Source organism: Diabrotica virgifera, chromosome 8, assembly GCF_917563875.1.
Source record: "Diabrotica virgifera virgifera chromosome 8, PGI_DIABVI_V3a".
NCBI classification, from domain to species: Eukaryota; Metazoa; Arthropoda; class Insecta; order Coleoptera; family Chrysomelidae; genus Diabrotica; species Diabrotica virgifera.
The window spans coordinates 58978849-58997157 of record NC_065450.1 but is presented as its reverse complement, the minus strand read 5'-3'; the positions used below and the strand labels follow the sequence as shown (position 1 = coordinate 58997157).

The 18309-nt window shown below is 33.3% G+C and overlaps 2 protein-coding genes across 2 annotated transcripts in view; one reads left to right on the top strand and one right to left on the bottom strand.

Moving 5' to 3' along the window:
• The window catches only part of LOC114336374 (motile sperm domain-containing protein 2), an 85079-nt gene extending 77834 nt beyond the window's left edge, over positions 1 to 7245 (top strand). The window contains exon 9 of the mRNA XM_050657422.1: positions 491 to 7245. Coding sequence (XP_050513379.1) covers positions 491 to 802 — 312 coding nt within the window. The 3' untranslated portion in view covers positions 803 to 7245. The remainder of the gene's footprint in view (positions 1 to 490) is intronic.
• A 4671-nt stretch (positions 7246 to 11916) lies between these two features.
• On the bottom strand, positions 11917 to 15673 carry LOC126889293 (acyl-coenzyme A diphosphatase FITM2). Its single transcript, XM_050657420.1, has 2 exons — positions 14845 to 15673; positions 11917 to 12452 (listed from the first exon to the last, which is right to left on the bottom strand). The coding sequence occupies exons 1-2, from the start codon at positions 15550 to 15552 to the stop codon at positions 12042 to 12044; spliced, it is 1119 nt and encodes a 372-aa protein (XP_050513377.1). The 5' UTR covers positions 15553 to 15673; the 3' UTR covers positions 11917 to 12041.
• Positions 15674 to 18309: the final 2636 nt, after the last annotated feature.

Sequence of the window (18309 nt, the reverse complement as noted above, 5' to 3'; positions counted from 1 at the left end):
ATTTCATATCTACTGTCAGTGAAGAAGAAAAATGATATGTTGCTCCAAAATATTGATATGATATTATGCAATTATTATATAAAAGCAAATTTAATTAATTGTATTTTGCTTGAGTAGTGCATTTTAATAATTAATTTTATTTACTACATACAATTGTTTACCTTTTAATAACCTTAATATTACTTTTTCTTCTTACATTTTTTTGGGCTATGGCATTGACAATTGTCCAGCAACCAGGACCAATATGATTGGCTAATATAATTAAAAGTGCGAAAAATGTTGCCGACCAATAAAATCAGGTGTCGCTTTTCCGAACTTGCACGGTCCCAATACATTAGGAAAATAAATAATACTAGCTATTATATTGTCTTCTTAATGCTAGAAGGTTTTCGCTTCCTAGCTTGTACACTTCTCTATTATAATATAATTCCAAGTGTAAAAAAATATAATTGATGATACACAGAATGTTATAATCTATTTATGGTTTCAGAATACCAGTGGCAGGAAACTGTACCAGCACCGACTGAAATGCATCCAAAGTGGAGAAGTTACCAAGAACGGCAACGTAACCGTGACTACGCCAACTGCTGCCGAAACCGACCAAAGCAGCATCAGTCAATTGTCATCGACGATCTCCGAGATAAGAACGGCGCAAATAGAGTTGCGGCAGTCCGTGAAAATAACCCAATATTTCCAAATGGTGACCTTATTTTTAGTTTTAATACTAGGAGTCGTAGTAGGGTACATGGCTCGTAATTCCAAGGACACATCTTCAGAACACCCCTACTGTAATCACCCATAACAATAACTCTCATATGCAGGGCCTCCGATTGAGATACCTTTATTTTACAAAGTATTACATAAAATGTTCTTACAATTTTTATATTTGTTTTGTATTTTACAAGATTATTTTTAGGGCTCTGCGTTGAAAAAAAAGTGATGATAAACGGTATTTGCTTGAGCGATGTCACTTTGAAAAATGATTAGAAATGGGGAAATATGACAATCAAAATGTTTGTTTGAACTGGCTTGAGCTTGTAATTAAACCTTTAATCATTAAATGCAAATGTATAATTACAATTTATTACATAAAATGCATTATCCGCCTGAAAACAATGTATGAAGCAGTTACTAATCGTTAGGCTGAAAAGTTCGTAGGCTAACATAGAAAGAAATTTTTGAAAGTTATACTTTAGGCGCGATTGGGAGTGAATTTTTATTATCCTGTGCGCATGCGCACACAGACAGTATGGCGTTGGTTGCTAAATCTTAAAGTTATGTATAAATATATCAGTGCAAAAAAGGTGTGAAAAGAATATATTGGTGTTTTTAGTAAATATATTTATTATAATTTTTGTGTTTTTGGATTTGTCTTCCTCGGGAGTAAGATAAGTATTATTAAAACATTTATATTTCTGTTTTGTTACCGTGAATTGTCATTATGTCCGAGACTATACAAACAGAGACGTCGTAGCGTTATTGGTATAGCATTCGGCTACAGATCGAGAGGTCTTGGGTTCAAATCCGGACCGTTCCTATTCTTTTTTTTATTTTTGGAAAATGGTAAGATTAAAATTAGTTTAATATTTAAACAAAATAAAAATAAACTGTTTAACGTAGGTACATTTATTTCGTTTAAATCGTGTAATAGAAGTATAACTTCTTATGTGCGTACAAAGTACACGCATATTCTTTTTTTTTTATAAAATTTTGATTGATTTTATTATTCAATATAGTTACTTTCGTGGGCGATACAACAATTATAGCGGTTATACAACTTTTCAGTACCATTTTTATAATACAATTTGTCTTTAGCCTCAAAATAAGCTTCAGTTTCTGCGATTACCTCTTCATTGGTGCTAAATTTCTTTCCAGCGAGCATTCTCTTGAGGTCAGCGAACAGGTGGTAGTCGCTGGGTAACACATCTGGTAAATAGGTGACTGCGGAAGGAAAGTACTGATGCCACAACCTTGCCAGCCGACTGTTGCGTCTTTCCACGCTTTGGTGTCGGTTCATCACGTGCAGTCCATTTGGCAGACTATTGATTGGACTCCGGTGTGAAATGATGGAACCATGTTTCATCCATTGTAATATATTGACGCAAAAATTCGGTTTTATTATGAAAAAAGAGCTTGAAACACTTCTCAGAATCATCAATTCTTTGTTGATTTTGATCGATTGTGAGCTCTCGCGGAGCTATCTCGAACAACTTCACTTTACAGTCATCCAAAAATATTTTGTGGACTTTTTTGATGTTTTTGTGGGTAACAGCATCGTTTCAATATTTTTTTTGGCCAAAAAGCAATGCAAAAGACACCCAACTCTTTTTTATCCATTTTTTAAACTAACACAATTTGCTTCACTCAAAATGCTAAATCTCATAAACTAATAGTTCGGCAGCTGTCAAATTTATAGACGCATCTTTTGAAGGTTAGGGTTGACTAAAAATCATATGGATTTAATACCAGTAGTGCCATCTATTTGTCAGTCTACGAACTTTTCATCCCACCTTACTTAGAACAAACCTTAGAACCAATAAACATCAGCCGTATTTGTTCATCACCACGAACATTTGCTGTATTTAACACAGATCCGCTGTCCAGGATATTAGCCTCTAGAGTCCAGGTCTTGGTGACATGTGCCAACACAGACCATTTGATCATTTTTTGACGTAATTTTAGGTTTATCACTTAGCCAAAAGACACAACCACAACCCTATCGCTGATAGGTATTTGGGCGCCCCAACGTGGGGCGCCATGTCATCTATAGGGGAAATTAAGTCTGGAAAATGCCCCTTCGACCATCCTCCGTGTAGAAGTTCAAATACCTATCAGCGATAGGGTTGTGGTTGTGTCTTTCGGCTAAGTCGTTTATGACATCTTTATTTCCATATTATTGAGTTGGAACTTGCCATTTCTAGGCGTATCTCTGGTTTGAGAATTCATCTCATATTCTTACATTTAAAATAGGAAATAGGGTAGAGAAAACACAGTTTTTAAAGTTGTAACAAAGAACTGGCAGCACAAATTCTATATAAAGGACAAACGTGTCCGCAAAAAGGCCACATGGCCGCAACAAGGCCACATGGCCGCAACGGCGTAAGCCGGGGCCCACTAGAGGCACGTCAGGTGCTCGTCAAGACTGAAGACTGAGAAAGCGTCGGTAAGGATTCGCCACCTTTTATAGTTTTGAATCGCTACCGAATGACAAAATTTTTTGTATAGAAACGCGTGCCATTGGTGACATTAGATTGACAAGATCGACTTGAAATTCAATTGACAGATGCCATCGCCATATTAGTGCATCTTCGGAAGTAAAATTTGGCGTCTCTTTTTAGTTGCATCCTTGGTCAATGTTTGCCTCTTTTATTAATTTGCTATTAATCGGCAAAAGGTTCCAAATTTAATGGTTTTACTCATCCTCAACTTCGTTAACATCTACTCAGCTTTGAGTATATGATCTAACTTTGACTATTTTCTGCACTTCTTTCAACGTATCTACGAGCCAAAATACTCACAATATACATCACTAAAAACGATAAAATCACATATACGAAAAACACGATAATTCCTGATTGCCAAGTCCGCTTAAGCTCAAAATATTGCCCAAAACCTAATCATTTTTCATGTAAAATTTAATTTAGCCGTTTATATTTTTGTTTATATATCCAGTGTTAAATATATTCAAACCCAGAAATTGGAATACGCTTTATAAAGTGACATTGCAAGCTTTGTCTAGGTTTGTTGAATTTTAAAATATTTATTTTCGGTATTTTTCGATTAAATTTTAGAAAATGTATATATCTTGATGAGGTAGTTAATTTAAATGAAGCATATTTTTAATTGTTTTAATCATATATAAATAATAACACAATAGGAACGTGTTGTAATACTAGCTCCGTTTATTCTATTATTTTGAAGATAATCTTTAGTACATGGTATACTATAACTGTGGTTATGCAGCAGTCGTATTGTTAAAATAAGGGAGTCAAAAGACAATAAAGGCCACTTTAAATAATAACAAGGCATTTACTAAAGAAACATTTATAAAACAAAAAATTTAAGAAAAATCTGTGTAAAAGGTAAATTTATTTTAAAACCCCAATAAAGGGCTACAATTACAAAACAGAACGTTTTCGCTCTAAAGAGAGCATCATCAGTGTTATTTGCCTAAAATAAAATACGAAAGAGTTATGGACAAAGGTCTTTTTAGGTCGTAATACATAAAAGTTGATATCTAATCTTATGACCCTTTACTATAAAGATAGGATGTTTTTGAAGTTATACTTCTTTAGGTACGAGGGTGAATTTTTACATTCCCTGGCGCATGCGCACACCGACAGTATGCTATTAGTCGCTACATCTTTATGTAGCGCAAATAAGGTGTGCGTGAAAAGAATATATTATTAGTGTTTTTAGTAAATATATTTATTATAATTTTTGTGTCTTTGGATTTATCTTCCTCGGGAATAAGATATTTTATAATAATAGTAATATAGTAAGTATATTTAAAGTATTTTTGTATACTTCACTTGGTCTATTAAATTTGTCAGTATGTATGAGAAGTCTTGTAACCTGTCACAGCAAAGGGAATATAGCTAAGTGGTAGAACGTGTGACCGGGGATCGAGAGGTCTCCGGTTAGGATCCGTGTGTTTTCTATTTTTTTTATTTTTGGTATTGTTTTAATAAAAAGGACCCCGCACAAACCTTGTGGAAAATAGGTGCCAGTGGATTTCGTTCATACTTTGGGAAAATACTCTTTGAAGCATCCTGATAAAAAGTTCTCATGGGCACAACTCAATCGTATGAAGGATTTTCAATATATAGAGGCCCAAACTCGGAAAATTATAAGATTTACGGGGTATTCCAATTCCCTGAGTTCTGGTTATCTGGCAACATGTAGAAGTTTGGATCAAGGAAAAGTACTAGTCGTCTAGGAATTTTTCCTGACTATCCAAATGGCGACCTTTACTTTGACCTTGACCTTCAACGGACGTCATCTTCTAGAGTTTCAAGGGTTTTCGGCATTCAATTGATATAAACAGATTACTCACGGGTTTTTGGGATCGCTAAACACGAATATGCCATCAGAATTGCCCTCCGGATGACGTGGTGGCCAGGGCCTCTGCAAGGGACGTCATCTTCTAGAGTTTCGATGGTTTTCGGCATTTAATTGATGCAAATGAATTACTGGAGGGTTTTTTTGAGGTCTCTATACACGAATATGCCACCAGAACCGACTCCCGGAGCACCTGGTTTCCAAGGTCAATGAAAGGGGCTCCTGGAGTTTCGAGGGTCTTTGGTATTACATTAATGCAAACGGATTAGTTATAGGTTTTTGGGGTTGCTGAACACGAATACGTGATCAGCACAGACACAGGAGCACCTGGTGCCTAAGACAGGTTATCTTCTGGGGTTTCGGAGGAATCAAATGGATTACTCTTAGGTTTTTGGGGTTGCCGAACACGCATACATGCATATTACCGAACAGGCACTATGGCACGTCATCTTCTGGAGTTTCGAGGGTTTTCAGCATTAAATTGATGAAAACGGATTACTCATTGCTTTTTGGGGTCGCTTTTACGCCAATACGCCATCAGATTCGACCCAAGTGTTTTTAACAAGTGTTTTAATAAATGTCATATTTGGACAATGGCCTCCCCATGAGTTCTCCATTCTTCTCTGTTTTTTGCTTTGATGTCATCTATTTAATTCCGAAACCTGTTGAAACTCTAGAAGAAGACCTGCGTTAGGCACCAGGTGCTCCGTGGATCGGATATATCGAATTCACATTCAGCAGCCCCAAAAACCTGTGAGTAATCAGTTTACATTAATTAGTACCGAAAGCTCTCGAATCTCCAAAGCATGACGTGCGTTAGCCACCAGGTACTCCGATGTCTGTTCTAATGGGGTATTCGTGTTTAGCAACTCCAAAAACCTATGAGTAATCCGTTTGCATCAATCTAGTACCAACGACCCTCGAAACTCCAGGAGCCCCTTTCATTGACCTTGGAAACCAGGTGCTCCGGGAGTCGGTTCTGGTGGCATATTCGTGTTTAGCGACCTCAAAAAACCCTCCAGTAATTCATTTGCATCAATTAAATGCCGAAAACCATCGAAACTCTAGAAGATGACGTCACTTGCAGAGGCCCTGGGCACCACGTCATCCGGAGGGCAATTCTGATGGCATATTCGTGTGTAGCGATCCCAAAAAGCCATGAGTAATCTGTTTATATCAATTAAATGCCGAAAACCCTCGAAACTCTAGAAGATGACGTCCGTTGAAGGTCAAGGTTAAAGTAAAGGTCGCCATTGGATAGCCAAGAAAAAATTCTAGGCTACTAGTACTTTTCCTTGATCTAAACTTCTACATGTTGCCAAATAACTAGTAACTCACGGAATTTGAATACCCCGTAAATCTTATAATTTTCCGAGTTTGGGCCTCTATATCTTGAAAATCCTTCATACGATTGAGTTGTGCCCATGAGAACTTTTTATCAAGATGCTTCAAAGGGTATTTTCCCAAAGTATGAACAAAATCCACTGGGACCTATTTTCCATAAGGTTTGTGCGGGGTCCTTTTTGGAAAGTAGTAAGTAAAAATTAATTTAATCTTCAAAATAAAATACAAATAACCTGTTGAAAGTATATTTATTTCGTTGAAATCATATAATAGAAGTATAACTTCTTACGTGCGTACGGAGTACACACACAGTCTTTTTTTTTGGACTGGTTTAATTTCACCTTTTTCCTATGTGACTATGTGTGTTATCACCTTCATTTGGCTGAAATGATCCGAATGATAAGATTTATTTTATACTAGCAGCAATTACTTGTATCTCTTTCTGTCATGAGTTTCCTGGTTTTGACGAAATAATGATTATTAACAAAACACTAAGCCAAAAGCAACTACAAAATGTGATACAAATCAAGCGTTTTAGATTTTCTTTATTTTTTTATCTTTAGTATTGTTTTGTTTAAATAAATGACTTATTTTTAGAATTAACTACCTCAGAAAGGTATAATCGTCATGCACAATTAGATTTTAGAAAAAAATTTATTCACCCGCGAGTTGCTAAGTTTGATTTATATTCTATTTTTAAAGAAAAATTAAAGTGAGTTAAATAAAAATTATTTAGTACCGTTATTTCATTAATTTGTAGGCCGGAAAGGAATTGTAAAGTTTTTTAATATGTATTATTTATATGTAAGTTTATTATAGAAAATATAAAAATTGTTTTTATTTGTTTTGTTTTTATTGCATATAGCAGACTAGTAGATCCACCACTTAAGTGCTTCCTTTATTGAGGTTGGAGGCCCTTGTGGTCTATTGAAATGTTACTTTTTTTAGGCCTCAATTTTATTTGGTGTATTGAGGGGGTTTAAGTATAACCTTAAGGGAACTTTTACTTCTTCAATTAAAAAAAACCTATTTTGTTTTTTTTTCTACGTAAAAACATTCCTTAGAAAATACTGAAAAAAATGCCCTAGAAATACTGTCTTAAACTTTTATTAAGGAATCAGAAATAGAAACGAAGTTATTAGACCAAGAGCAGGTGTAGGTGAAATTTGCTAATCATTTTAGGCACAATGAGAGTCTATAACTTAAATAGTGGAACCTAAAAGAAAACGTATGAACACTGTGCCGTCACTTTTTAGTGGCACATGCGTCTACAGTGGCGCATCAAACTTTCCACTTATGGACGGGATAAATAAATTAAAAGCTACCCTCCCTCACTCCCAGAATTCATTTTTTAAGTTATATGTGATTAAAATTAAGACTCGGCGTAATTTTAACCCACCACCCCTTCCCCCAAAATCAAAAACTTCATTTTTCGTTTTTATTTGGGTGGGATGCAGTCAATTTTAAAATTTCAAAAAATTCATAGGCATAGTTGAGGCTTTTACAAAACAAGTCTATTTTTTATAGATCCGTAGGTTCAGTGTACATAACCTCAAAAAAAATTTATAATCTTTTTTTGGAAAAAAGCGTATAACTTTTTTTTTGGAGATGGGTGGAAGTCTAATTTTTTCTACATTATGTATTTTATCAAACACTATGTTTTTAATTTTTTCCAGATTTTTGCGTAAGGTTCGCCACCTTCAAAAATCCAAATAACTGTTTTTTGGGGAGTTTTTGGGAATTTTCCCTAGTTCATAGACTTCAAAATAGATCGAATCAATGTTTTTTTATAGGTTGTATGTGAATTGAAGTAACTGAGTCCTTTAGAATATTTAAAAATGGGAGAAACTCGTTCAAACCCCCCAATAAAACAGTTTTTTTGGATTTTTGAAGGTGGCGAACATTACGGAAAAATCAACAGAAAGTTAAAAACATAGTGTTTGATAAAATAAACAAAATAGAAAAAAGAACTATACCTCCAACCATCTACAAAAAAAAGTTATACGCTTTTTTACAAAAAAAAACTTTAAAATTTTTTTTGAGGTTATGTACACTTAACCTACGGATATATAAAAAATAGACATGTTTTGTAAAAGCCTCAACTATGCCTATGAATTTTTTGAAATTTTAAATTGATTGCATCCCACCTAAAAAGAATAAAAACGAAAAATTAAGTTTTTGATGGCGGGGGAAGGGGTTGGTGGGTTAAAATTATGCTGAGTCGTATTTTTTAATCACATAGAACTTAAAAAAACGAAAAAAAAATTAAATTATGGGAGTGAGGGTACCTTTTAATTTATTTTTTCCCACCACTGTCGACACATGTGCCACTAAAAAGTGACAGCACAGTATTCATACGTTTTCTTTTAGGTTCTACTATTTAAGTTATAGGGTCTTGTCGTGCCTAAAATGATTAGCAAATTTCACCTATTGGGACCGTGCAAGTTCGGCAAAGCGACCTCTATTTCTACGCTCTGTACTTTTATTCACACTTTTAATTATATTGGCCAATTATATTAGTCCTGGTTGCTGGATAATTGTCAAGGCCATAGTCCAAAAAAATAATAAGAAAAAATAAGATGCAGGTTTTGTTATGCAAAGTAAATAAAATTAGTTATTAAAATGCAGTACTGCAAGCAAAATACAATTAATTAAATTTACCTTTATATAATAATTGCATATCATATCAATATTGTGGAGCAATATATAATTTTTCTGCTTCAATGACAGAAGGTATTAAATATATAGGTCAATTTGACAATTTCAATTGACAATATGAATTATTTAAGATAGTTGCAATATTTCTCCGCGACTCGCACACGGTCGTTTCTCGTTTCCCTTTCAAGTACTTGCACACCGCGAATACCGGCTCCTAGTCTATAATAGCTCTATTTATAATGGTACCTACTTGCACTAAAACTCGTTTGTATACAAGGCATGCGATGCCTGTCTTGCAACTTAACAGTTGGGTTCTAAAACTTATAAAGCAAGCATGTGTTTTATATTATTCAATAAATGCCTGATTGAAATCATGAAAATCATTTTTGAAGTTATACTTCTTTACCGGCGATAGAGGGTGATTTTTTTATATGTTAAAACCTATCAGCCCGGCGCATGCGCATTATAACTTTGTTCTGATTGGATGTTCAAATGACATGTCAAAAATGATCCGATATGGCAGCTGTGGTTTGGAGGTAAAGGTAAAGGTAAACAAATGTATAATATATTAGTTTTATTGTTGTGAGGACAGAAACAAAAAAGTTTATAATATTGTAGTGACTTTTAAATAGTTTTTAAAAGCAACAGGTACGTATATAATTGTTAATGTATCATGGGTATAAACCTACCTATTTGATCTGCCAAAATACATAGTATGTATAATACTTTTATTTATATAATTTGATTACCATCAAAATTTCTATCAATATTCACCTAATATATTGTTTTTTACTCTATGTTTTGTTGTATTTTTTCAATTCTAAATCATTTCAATTCAAAATTAAAATAATTTGATCAATTTTCAAAATATCACAAGTTTAATCCGTTTAGTTAGTCGATCTTCGTAAATAATGACACATAGTGTCCGTGGCTAAGCGGAGAAGGCGAATGAATTCCAATACCAACCGCTCTTATCAGCGCTGGTTCGAGTCCCAATAGAAACTTTCTTTTTTGTTTTTTTTAATACATTTTATGATTGTAAGTATATTTATTATATAATTGTATTTTCAGAAAATACGTATTTAGTTAAAAAATTTTTCGACAATTAATGTTCAGACATCATTTGTGGCTTGTTTAATGTGTTTGTGTGTGTTTTATTCTTTTATTATTTTAATTTTTGGCACTGTTCTAATAAAAATGTTTGAGAAGTAGTAAGTATAAATTAGTTTAATATTTAAACAAAATATAAATAAAAAGTATATTAATTTCGTTTAAATCATATAATAGAAGTATAACTTCTTACGTGCGTACAAAGTACACACAGATTCTTTTTTTTGTAGCACTTGTCTGGTTTTGACTATGCAATGTCACCAGTCTTCCAGGTCAGCATCCATGTGCTCAAATCTGGCATAGGTATACCTTCATCAATGTTCTTGGAGGTCAGTAACAACTTGTAATACTGCCAAAACTCATCTGGGATGACTCCTGATTAACGATGCTTTAATCAATATGTTGTGCTAATCTGTAAACTGTATAACTCCACAATTTTCTGAAAATGAGTTATTACTGCCATCTGTTTCAAAAAGTCCCTACTTATCGTTTGAAAAAAGGTAGCACATGATATTTTTACCGCAGATGAGTAAATAGCGACCTCTTCTTACACACTGTATCTCCCTTGTCTCCAAATTTAGTACGAAAAATTCGTAACTCCCTAATTTGTCATCCCACATAAGAAAAAGTTGGTGGCAAGTAATATTAAACAATGTACAAAATGTTAGTAATATCATTGTCCTAATCTGTAAACTGTGTAACTCCATAATTCTCTGAAATTGAGTTATTACTGCCATCTGTTTAAAAAAGTCATTACTTGTCATTTAAAAAAGGATGCACGTGCATATGTCTACCAGATGATTAAATAACGACATCTTTGTATATACTGTATCTCCCTTGCCGACAAATTTAGTACGAAAAATATGTAACTCCCTAGTTTGTCATACTACACGACTGACCTATCACTGTTTAGAAAGTGATATTTTCAAGAAAAAGTTGGTGGTACTTAGTATTAAATACTCACTAAACAATATACAAATGTTAGTGATATTATGTATATCTATAAAATATATTCCGTTTTAGCATCCTATCTTTTAAAAGGGAGATATGTAGTATTCCCATTAGTCATTTTTATAGAAATAGTTTTTTGTGTCTCCTGTAAAATTTGGATAAATGGAGTTACGTAGTTTACAGATTCGGTCGACGATATGTATATCTATAAAATATTTTCGTTTTACAATCCTATCTTATAAAATGGAAGATACAGAGTATTCACATTAGTCTTTAGAGAGATAGTTTTTTGCGTCTCCTGTAAAATTTGGATAAATGGAGTTACGCAGTTTACAAGATTAGGTCTATAATATCCTGTTTTTTTAACTGATTAGCCAAGGTTTGGAGTAAGTCATTTTGCTCAGATTAACATATTTACCAAAAATATTTATTTCTTTGTATTCTCAGAACTGCGATCATACCTGGACAATACAATGCAATAATTTTTAAGTACACATGAGTACTTAACTCAGAATCCACAAAAAGTGGAGTTAGTTTGTTTTGGCAGTAAGCCACAGCTATATTTCTCTACTAAACTACCAAGTATGTTATTTAGGCACTTAGTAATAAATACAGTCGGAAAAATGAAAGACTTACCAATGAACGATCATATTAATCACATATTTTGTATTTGCTGTCTTTTTTTTCTATAAATAAATAAGAAAAAGATGATCGTTCATGGGTATTCTTCATTTTTCCGACTGTATGTTGAATCATTGAGAAAACGTGTGGGAAATGGTAATGAACAACAAATATGAAAACAAGTATATATTTAAATAACATTCCATTATCCATTTTTCCATTTTGTTATCAACAAACCAATCACCTTCCATAAATAAAAATAAAATAAAAAAATAAATTAAAGGTAAAAAATGATGCTATCTTGAAACGCTAGCTGTAGCGCTTTCTTCTGGTCTTAGATTGGTATAAATGGGCCTGCCCATAAACCTTGGTACTTGATCAGTGGTTAAACTTTCCCTTCTTCTGGTTCTAACTGTGGGTGGAGTTTGAGCCGATTGTTTTTTCATGTATTTGAACTTCCCTTCACCAGGAAGCTTTGGCAAGAGAGATGGCTGAGAGTACCACACTCTATAAGTAAAAAACCACGTAACGATAGCAACAACCCCCCCAAGGAATTTTTCTATCATGATATGGTAATACAACATGGTGCTGATCAACATAATATCCCACAAAATTTGAATAACAGCAATTACTATAAACAACAGTCTTATATACGGTGTAAACTTCTCATAGTTTGTCTTCATTTCTTTTAGCTCCAGGTCCGATAGGTTGCGTAAAGGATTTGGTTTTTCGTTTGCATCTCTTGCTAAACGTTGATGTTCTTCTAGCCTTATGTAGTCTTTTATTGTGCCCCAGTTTACGATACACCAGATCTAAGGTATTTACAGACTTTATTATTACGTTCCTTTTAATGAACACAGTATCTATATTTTGATGTCCTTATTCTTTCAGTATAGATAATAATAAAACTTATTTTTAGACTATTTTTAAGTTCATATAATTATTATTTATAGATTTGATTCTATAATTAAATACAAATATGTAAAGTAAATTAAATACTGCCATTATTAGTCCTGTCGCCAATGGGGGTACAACGGCCTCCTTAATTCAGATGTACTTACCAAAGTTTTTTTTATGTATTTTGACCCGTAGAACACGAATTTTTTGGGTAACAGTCGATCCGGATGTCGATAAGATTGTTATAAACAAAGAACTTGAGAAATCACATAACAGCGATTTTTTGCAAAACAAAACATTTTTTTGGGTTGTTCTAACCAAAAATGTTTTTACAAGTTTTTTCGTAGTATGCATAGTTTTCGAGATAAACGCGGTTGATCTTTCAAAAAATCGAAAAATTGCAATTTTTGAACCCGAATAACTTTTGACTGAAAAATAAAAGAGCAATTCTGCTTAGTGCATTTGAAAATACAAGTCAAATTCTATCGGTGTTGATTACTTTCATTGCTAAAAATTAATTTTTTTATTGTTAAACACAGCTATAAACACATAGTGATTGAGTGATGTTTTCAATGCATGTCTCATTTGAAATCGAACGACTAGGCGTGCATACAGACAATTCCTACATAGATTATGTACATTAAAACACATGCATTGGGAACGGGAAACAATATGTGTTTATTGCTTTGTTTAACAAATAAAAACTTAATTTTTAGCAATGGAAATAATCAAAACCGATAGAATTTGACTTGTATTTTCAAATGCAGTAAGCAGAATTGCTATTTTATTTTTTAATCAAAAGTTATTCGGGTTCAAAAATTGCACTTTTTCGATTTTTTGAAAGTTCAACCGGGTTTATCTCGAAAACTATGCATCCTACGAAAAAACTTGTAAGACCATTTTTTGCTGAGAATCGCCCAAAAATACAAAAAAAATGTTTTGTTTTGCGAAAAATCGCTGTTATATAATTCCTCAAGTTCTTTGTTTATAACAATCTTATCGACATCCGGATCCACTGTTACCCAAAAAATTCGTGTTCTACGGGACAACATACATAACAAAAACTTGGGTAAGTCCATCTGAATTAAGGAGGCCATTGTACCCCCCCTGGCGACAGGACTATATAATGAAATCTCTTTTTTTTTGAAATTTTGTTTTATTTAGAATTTGCTTCAACCTCAGAGGGTTATTAGCATTGAAATGTATTTACATGAAATGGTAAAGCGAAACAAAAAGTTAAGGGGATGGGTACGAACTTTCGGCTTCAATGCTATTTAAATGGGATTAATTTTTTCGAATCCTGAGAAAACTAATAAGTAAGTATTTTTGAAAAATTTAAACGTAGAATGGAAGATTACGTTATTACCGAGGGCCGAAAGTCCCTAAAAACTTAATAATGTTTATTTTAATATGTTACAGGGGTGAAAAACTAAGAGAAAATTTAGTGTGATTTTTAATTTCATATTTACCTGAACAATACAATGCAATAATTTTTAAGTACACATGAGTACTTAACTCAGAATCCACAAAAAAGTGGAGTTAGGTTGTTTTGGCAGTAAGCCACAGCTATATTTCTCTACTAAACTACCAATTATATTATTTAGGCACGCAATAATAAATGTTGAATAATTGAGAAAACGTGTGGGAAATGGTAATGAACAACAAATATGAAAACAAGTATATATTTAAATAACAATCCATTATCCATTTTTCCATTTTGTTATCAACAAACCAATCACCTTCCATAAATAAAAATAAAATAAAAAAATAAATTAAAAATAAAAAATGATGCTATCTTGAAACGCTAGCTGTAGCGCTTTCTTCTGGTCTTAGATTGGTATAAATGGGCCTGCCCATAAACCTTGGTACTTGATCTGTTGTTAAACTTTCCCTTCTTCTGGTTCTAACTGTGGGTGGAGTTTGAGCCGATTGTTTTTTCATGTATTTGAACTTCCCTTCACCAGGAAGCTTTGGCAAGAGAGATGGCTGAGAGTACCACACTCTATAAGTAAAAAACCACGTAACAATAGCAACAACCCCTCCAAGGAATTTTTCTATCATGATATGGTAATACAACATGGTGCTGATCAACATAATATCCCACAAAATTTGAATAACAGCAATTACTATAAACAACAGTCTTATATACGGTGTAAACTTCTCATAGTTTGTCTTCATTTCTTTTAACTCCAGGTCCGATAGATTACGTAAAGGATTCGGTTTTTCGTTTGCATCTCTCGCTAAACGTTGATGCTCCTCTAGTCGTATGTAGTCTTTTATTGTGTCCCAGTTCACGATACACCTTGTCTCTTCTATGAGTAACAAACTACCATAAATTAAAATAAATGAATGGCCAGACAGATCAAAACCATTCCAAACATGTCCTTCATGTAAACATACCACTTTGCTATTGAAACCTGGAGTTGCACATCTACCAAGGGATGCTTCGATTACATTGAAAACTGTTGTCCATAGCCACCAGAAAAACGTTGCTATTAGGATTCTTGGGAAGTGTTGTTTAAGAATCTTTTGTTTATTTCCACAGCAATACACCACTGACGTCAAAATGAGAAAAGGCACGATGAGGGTCAAATTCCATCCCCAGGCGAATTTAACAAACACCTTATTAAATATATTATCTGATCTTGCCAAATAGGTTTTTGGTATCATTAATACATCGGCTATTAATGATATAAGGAACAAACAAGCTAAATATATTCCCACCTTTAAATTTGTGTCGAAAAATAGTGATTTCTTGCATAAGTACAGGACCATTAAAGTTAAAATTTCCTTGACTGAGGTAGGCTCACTTGTGGGTTTCGTCCCTTTTTGTTCTATATTATTTGAGTTATTGATATTAGGCCGAAAATTTAGATTCGTTGCGTGGACTGGCCTTCTTTTACTAACCATTTTGACGTAATATTAATTGGTACATTTAGTTCAAAATTTGTTATAAAATTTCACATTTTCAAGTATATATTGCCGATTTATCATGACATTGTGCTTTAGACGTCAAATGTCAGTGTCAAGTCAAGATGTGGTTAAGTTTGGAGTGTATACGCACGCAACTACAGAATAGGAAACAATTTTTCCTATTTCTCGAGCAGAATACCCTTCCATTTTTATAACATCATGATCTCAACGAAATGATCTCCTCTACATGCAAAACAACAGTCTACGTCTACATGATCTGCTTCCGAACCAAAACTATTATCTTACTTTGAAGACATTGAAGCAAACATTTTATTTCTCTTTTCTGATATGCAAAAAACACGAGTTCTGTAGTTGACTGACACCATGGTTGACACTACAATTGGGTAACTCAATGATCGCGGTTAAAAGAGGAGCCATCAGAAGATTCTCAAGCGGTTTGAATCTGTTTACGGCACTACAGACCAAATTGAGCCTTGGCCTCCTTTATTTTTTGCCTCCACCTTGTGGCTGCTCTTCTCCATACACGGACTCCTTAAAAGTGCTTGTGCGTCGCTGCTTACTGTGTCTTCCCAGCGCTTTCTTGGCTTTCCAACCGGTCTCTTTCCCTGCATTCTAGCGTTCAGTGCTCTTTTTGGTAGCCTATCCTCTTGCAATCTTTATATTTTATTCTAACGAAGACTGACAGGGATAGTTTCCGTATAAAGATGATCAAGCTAAAGTTTCTATCTAGAGCTCCCTTTTGGGTTCAGTCGTTAAAGTGTTTAATCGATTAACGAAGCTTCCATTCTATGGCTCCTATATATGCAGATTTTGGTCCATTTACTCACGGTTTCTGCTACGAATTTTAAAGAACCGCTTGGATTGACATGAAATTTGGCACACATATAGCTTCTCGGGGATGATACTCGCCCCCCGAGTGAGTACTCGAACAAGGAGAAAGCTTTTTTGAAATTATACTCCTTTAGGCGCGATTGAGGGTGAAATTATATTAATCTGCGCGCATGCGCACACAGACAGTATGGAGTTCGTTACTAATTGTTTTAATTTATGTATGTATCAGTCCAGAAAAGGTGTGGAAAGGATATATTAGTGTTTTTAAATATATTTTTCTATAAACGTGTTAAAAATGCAATTTATAGCACTCCATAGGAGCGTTAAAAATGCTACTTTAAAGCACCAGTGCTTTAAAAATTTTAAGGCACTGCAGTTAAAAGTGAATTGTCAAATTGTGAAACGTCAAAATATTTATATTTCATTTATTAACATTAGCATTAATAATACAACTTGCGCAATTTGAAAAAGGTGGTTTAAAAGGTTTTTTTAAATTTAATTTAAACTATTATTGCATTTTTAACACGTTTGTAGAAAAAAAACTATTAAAATTTGTTACAATATACAAAAATAAAAGTAGATGTTATTCTATAGTTGTTATGATTTACGTATTGACAATATACGCTCTGAGCTTCGCTGGTGTCGCTCCTGGCGGATTACTAATTTAACTTTCACCGGTAATTTTTAAATTTATTATGTAATTGTTATCGCTTAATATTTACAACGCAAAAAAGTAATTAAATTGTAATCGATTTTTTTAAGATTTTGCTAATCATTATGATCTTCTATTGATAAAATATGAATTTCTTACTTCGGATACTTTCACAATCATCGTGTAGATGGCGCTAAGATTATATTACGGAACATTAAAAAAACTTAAATTCAATATTTAAAACGTAAGTATATTTAAGGTAAAAATATACCACAGCTTTGACCAACTAATATTTTTTATAATTAATGTTTTTAATTTTAATTTTAAATTAATCACTTTGACATTTATGTCAAATTTCCGGTAAACGTTTACAGACTTGCTACTACTGGCGCTCGCGAATTTGTAAATATCCCCTCTACGTACGAGCTCACAGCGTATAGGCAGTTTTGATGTAATGTCAAGAAAAATATAAAAATGGAATGTCAGTCAAGTTCAAGTAAAAGTTTTTGTAGGTATTGTCCTGTAATTGAGAATGAATAAATTATAATTGTTGATATATAAGACGTTTGTAGAAAAAAATATTGTATGATATAGGTGTTAAAAGGTACATTTTTAAGGCACTCATGTGAATTGCAGAATGAGCGAAGCGAATCTTTCACATACGTGCCTTAAAATTGTGCTTTTAACATTTATATCATAAATAACTATTATTATAATTTTTGTGTATTTGGACTTGTCTACCTCGGGAATAAGATAATAAGTAATATTTAAAGTATTTTATAATTCACTTCGTATGTTTGTCACTATGTCTGAGAAATCTTGTAGCCCGTATAAACAAAAGGGTATAGCTCAGTGGTAGAGCGTTGGGCTGGAGATCAAGAGGTCCCCGGTTCAAATCCTGGTGTTTTCTAATCTTTTTTTAATTTTTGGTATTGTTTTAATAAAATTTTTTGGAAAGTAGTAAGTAAAAATTAATTTAATCTTTAAATAAAATACAAATAAACTGTCCGAAAGTATATTTATTTCACTGAAATCACATTTAGAAGTATAACTTCTTACGTGCGTACAAAGTACACACACATTCATTTTTTTTAATACTTGTAAAAAAGATGTGACGAGGTTTCCCTCAAAAGCGCTTCATTTTTGTGTCATTTCATGTTTCATGTTGAAATAATCGATTTGGAATTTGACAAATAAAAATTTATGAAGTTACTTTTAATGAGCTACAATTCGGCTATACGCTGTGAGCT

What these genes read in the sequence shown, in the direction of transcription:
- LOC126889293 (XM_050657420.1), bottom strand. Translation starts at nt 15,552, where the DNA reads ATGGTTAGTAAAAGAAGGCCAGTCCACGCAACGAATCTAAATTTTCGG. An exon ending in AACCGAATCCTTTACGTAAT is followed by an intron (nt 12,453 to 14,844) that starts CTATCGGACCTG and finishes CCTTTACGCAAC; the next exon opens with CTATCGGACCTGGAGCTAAA.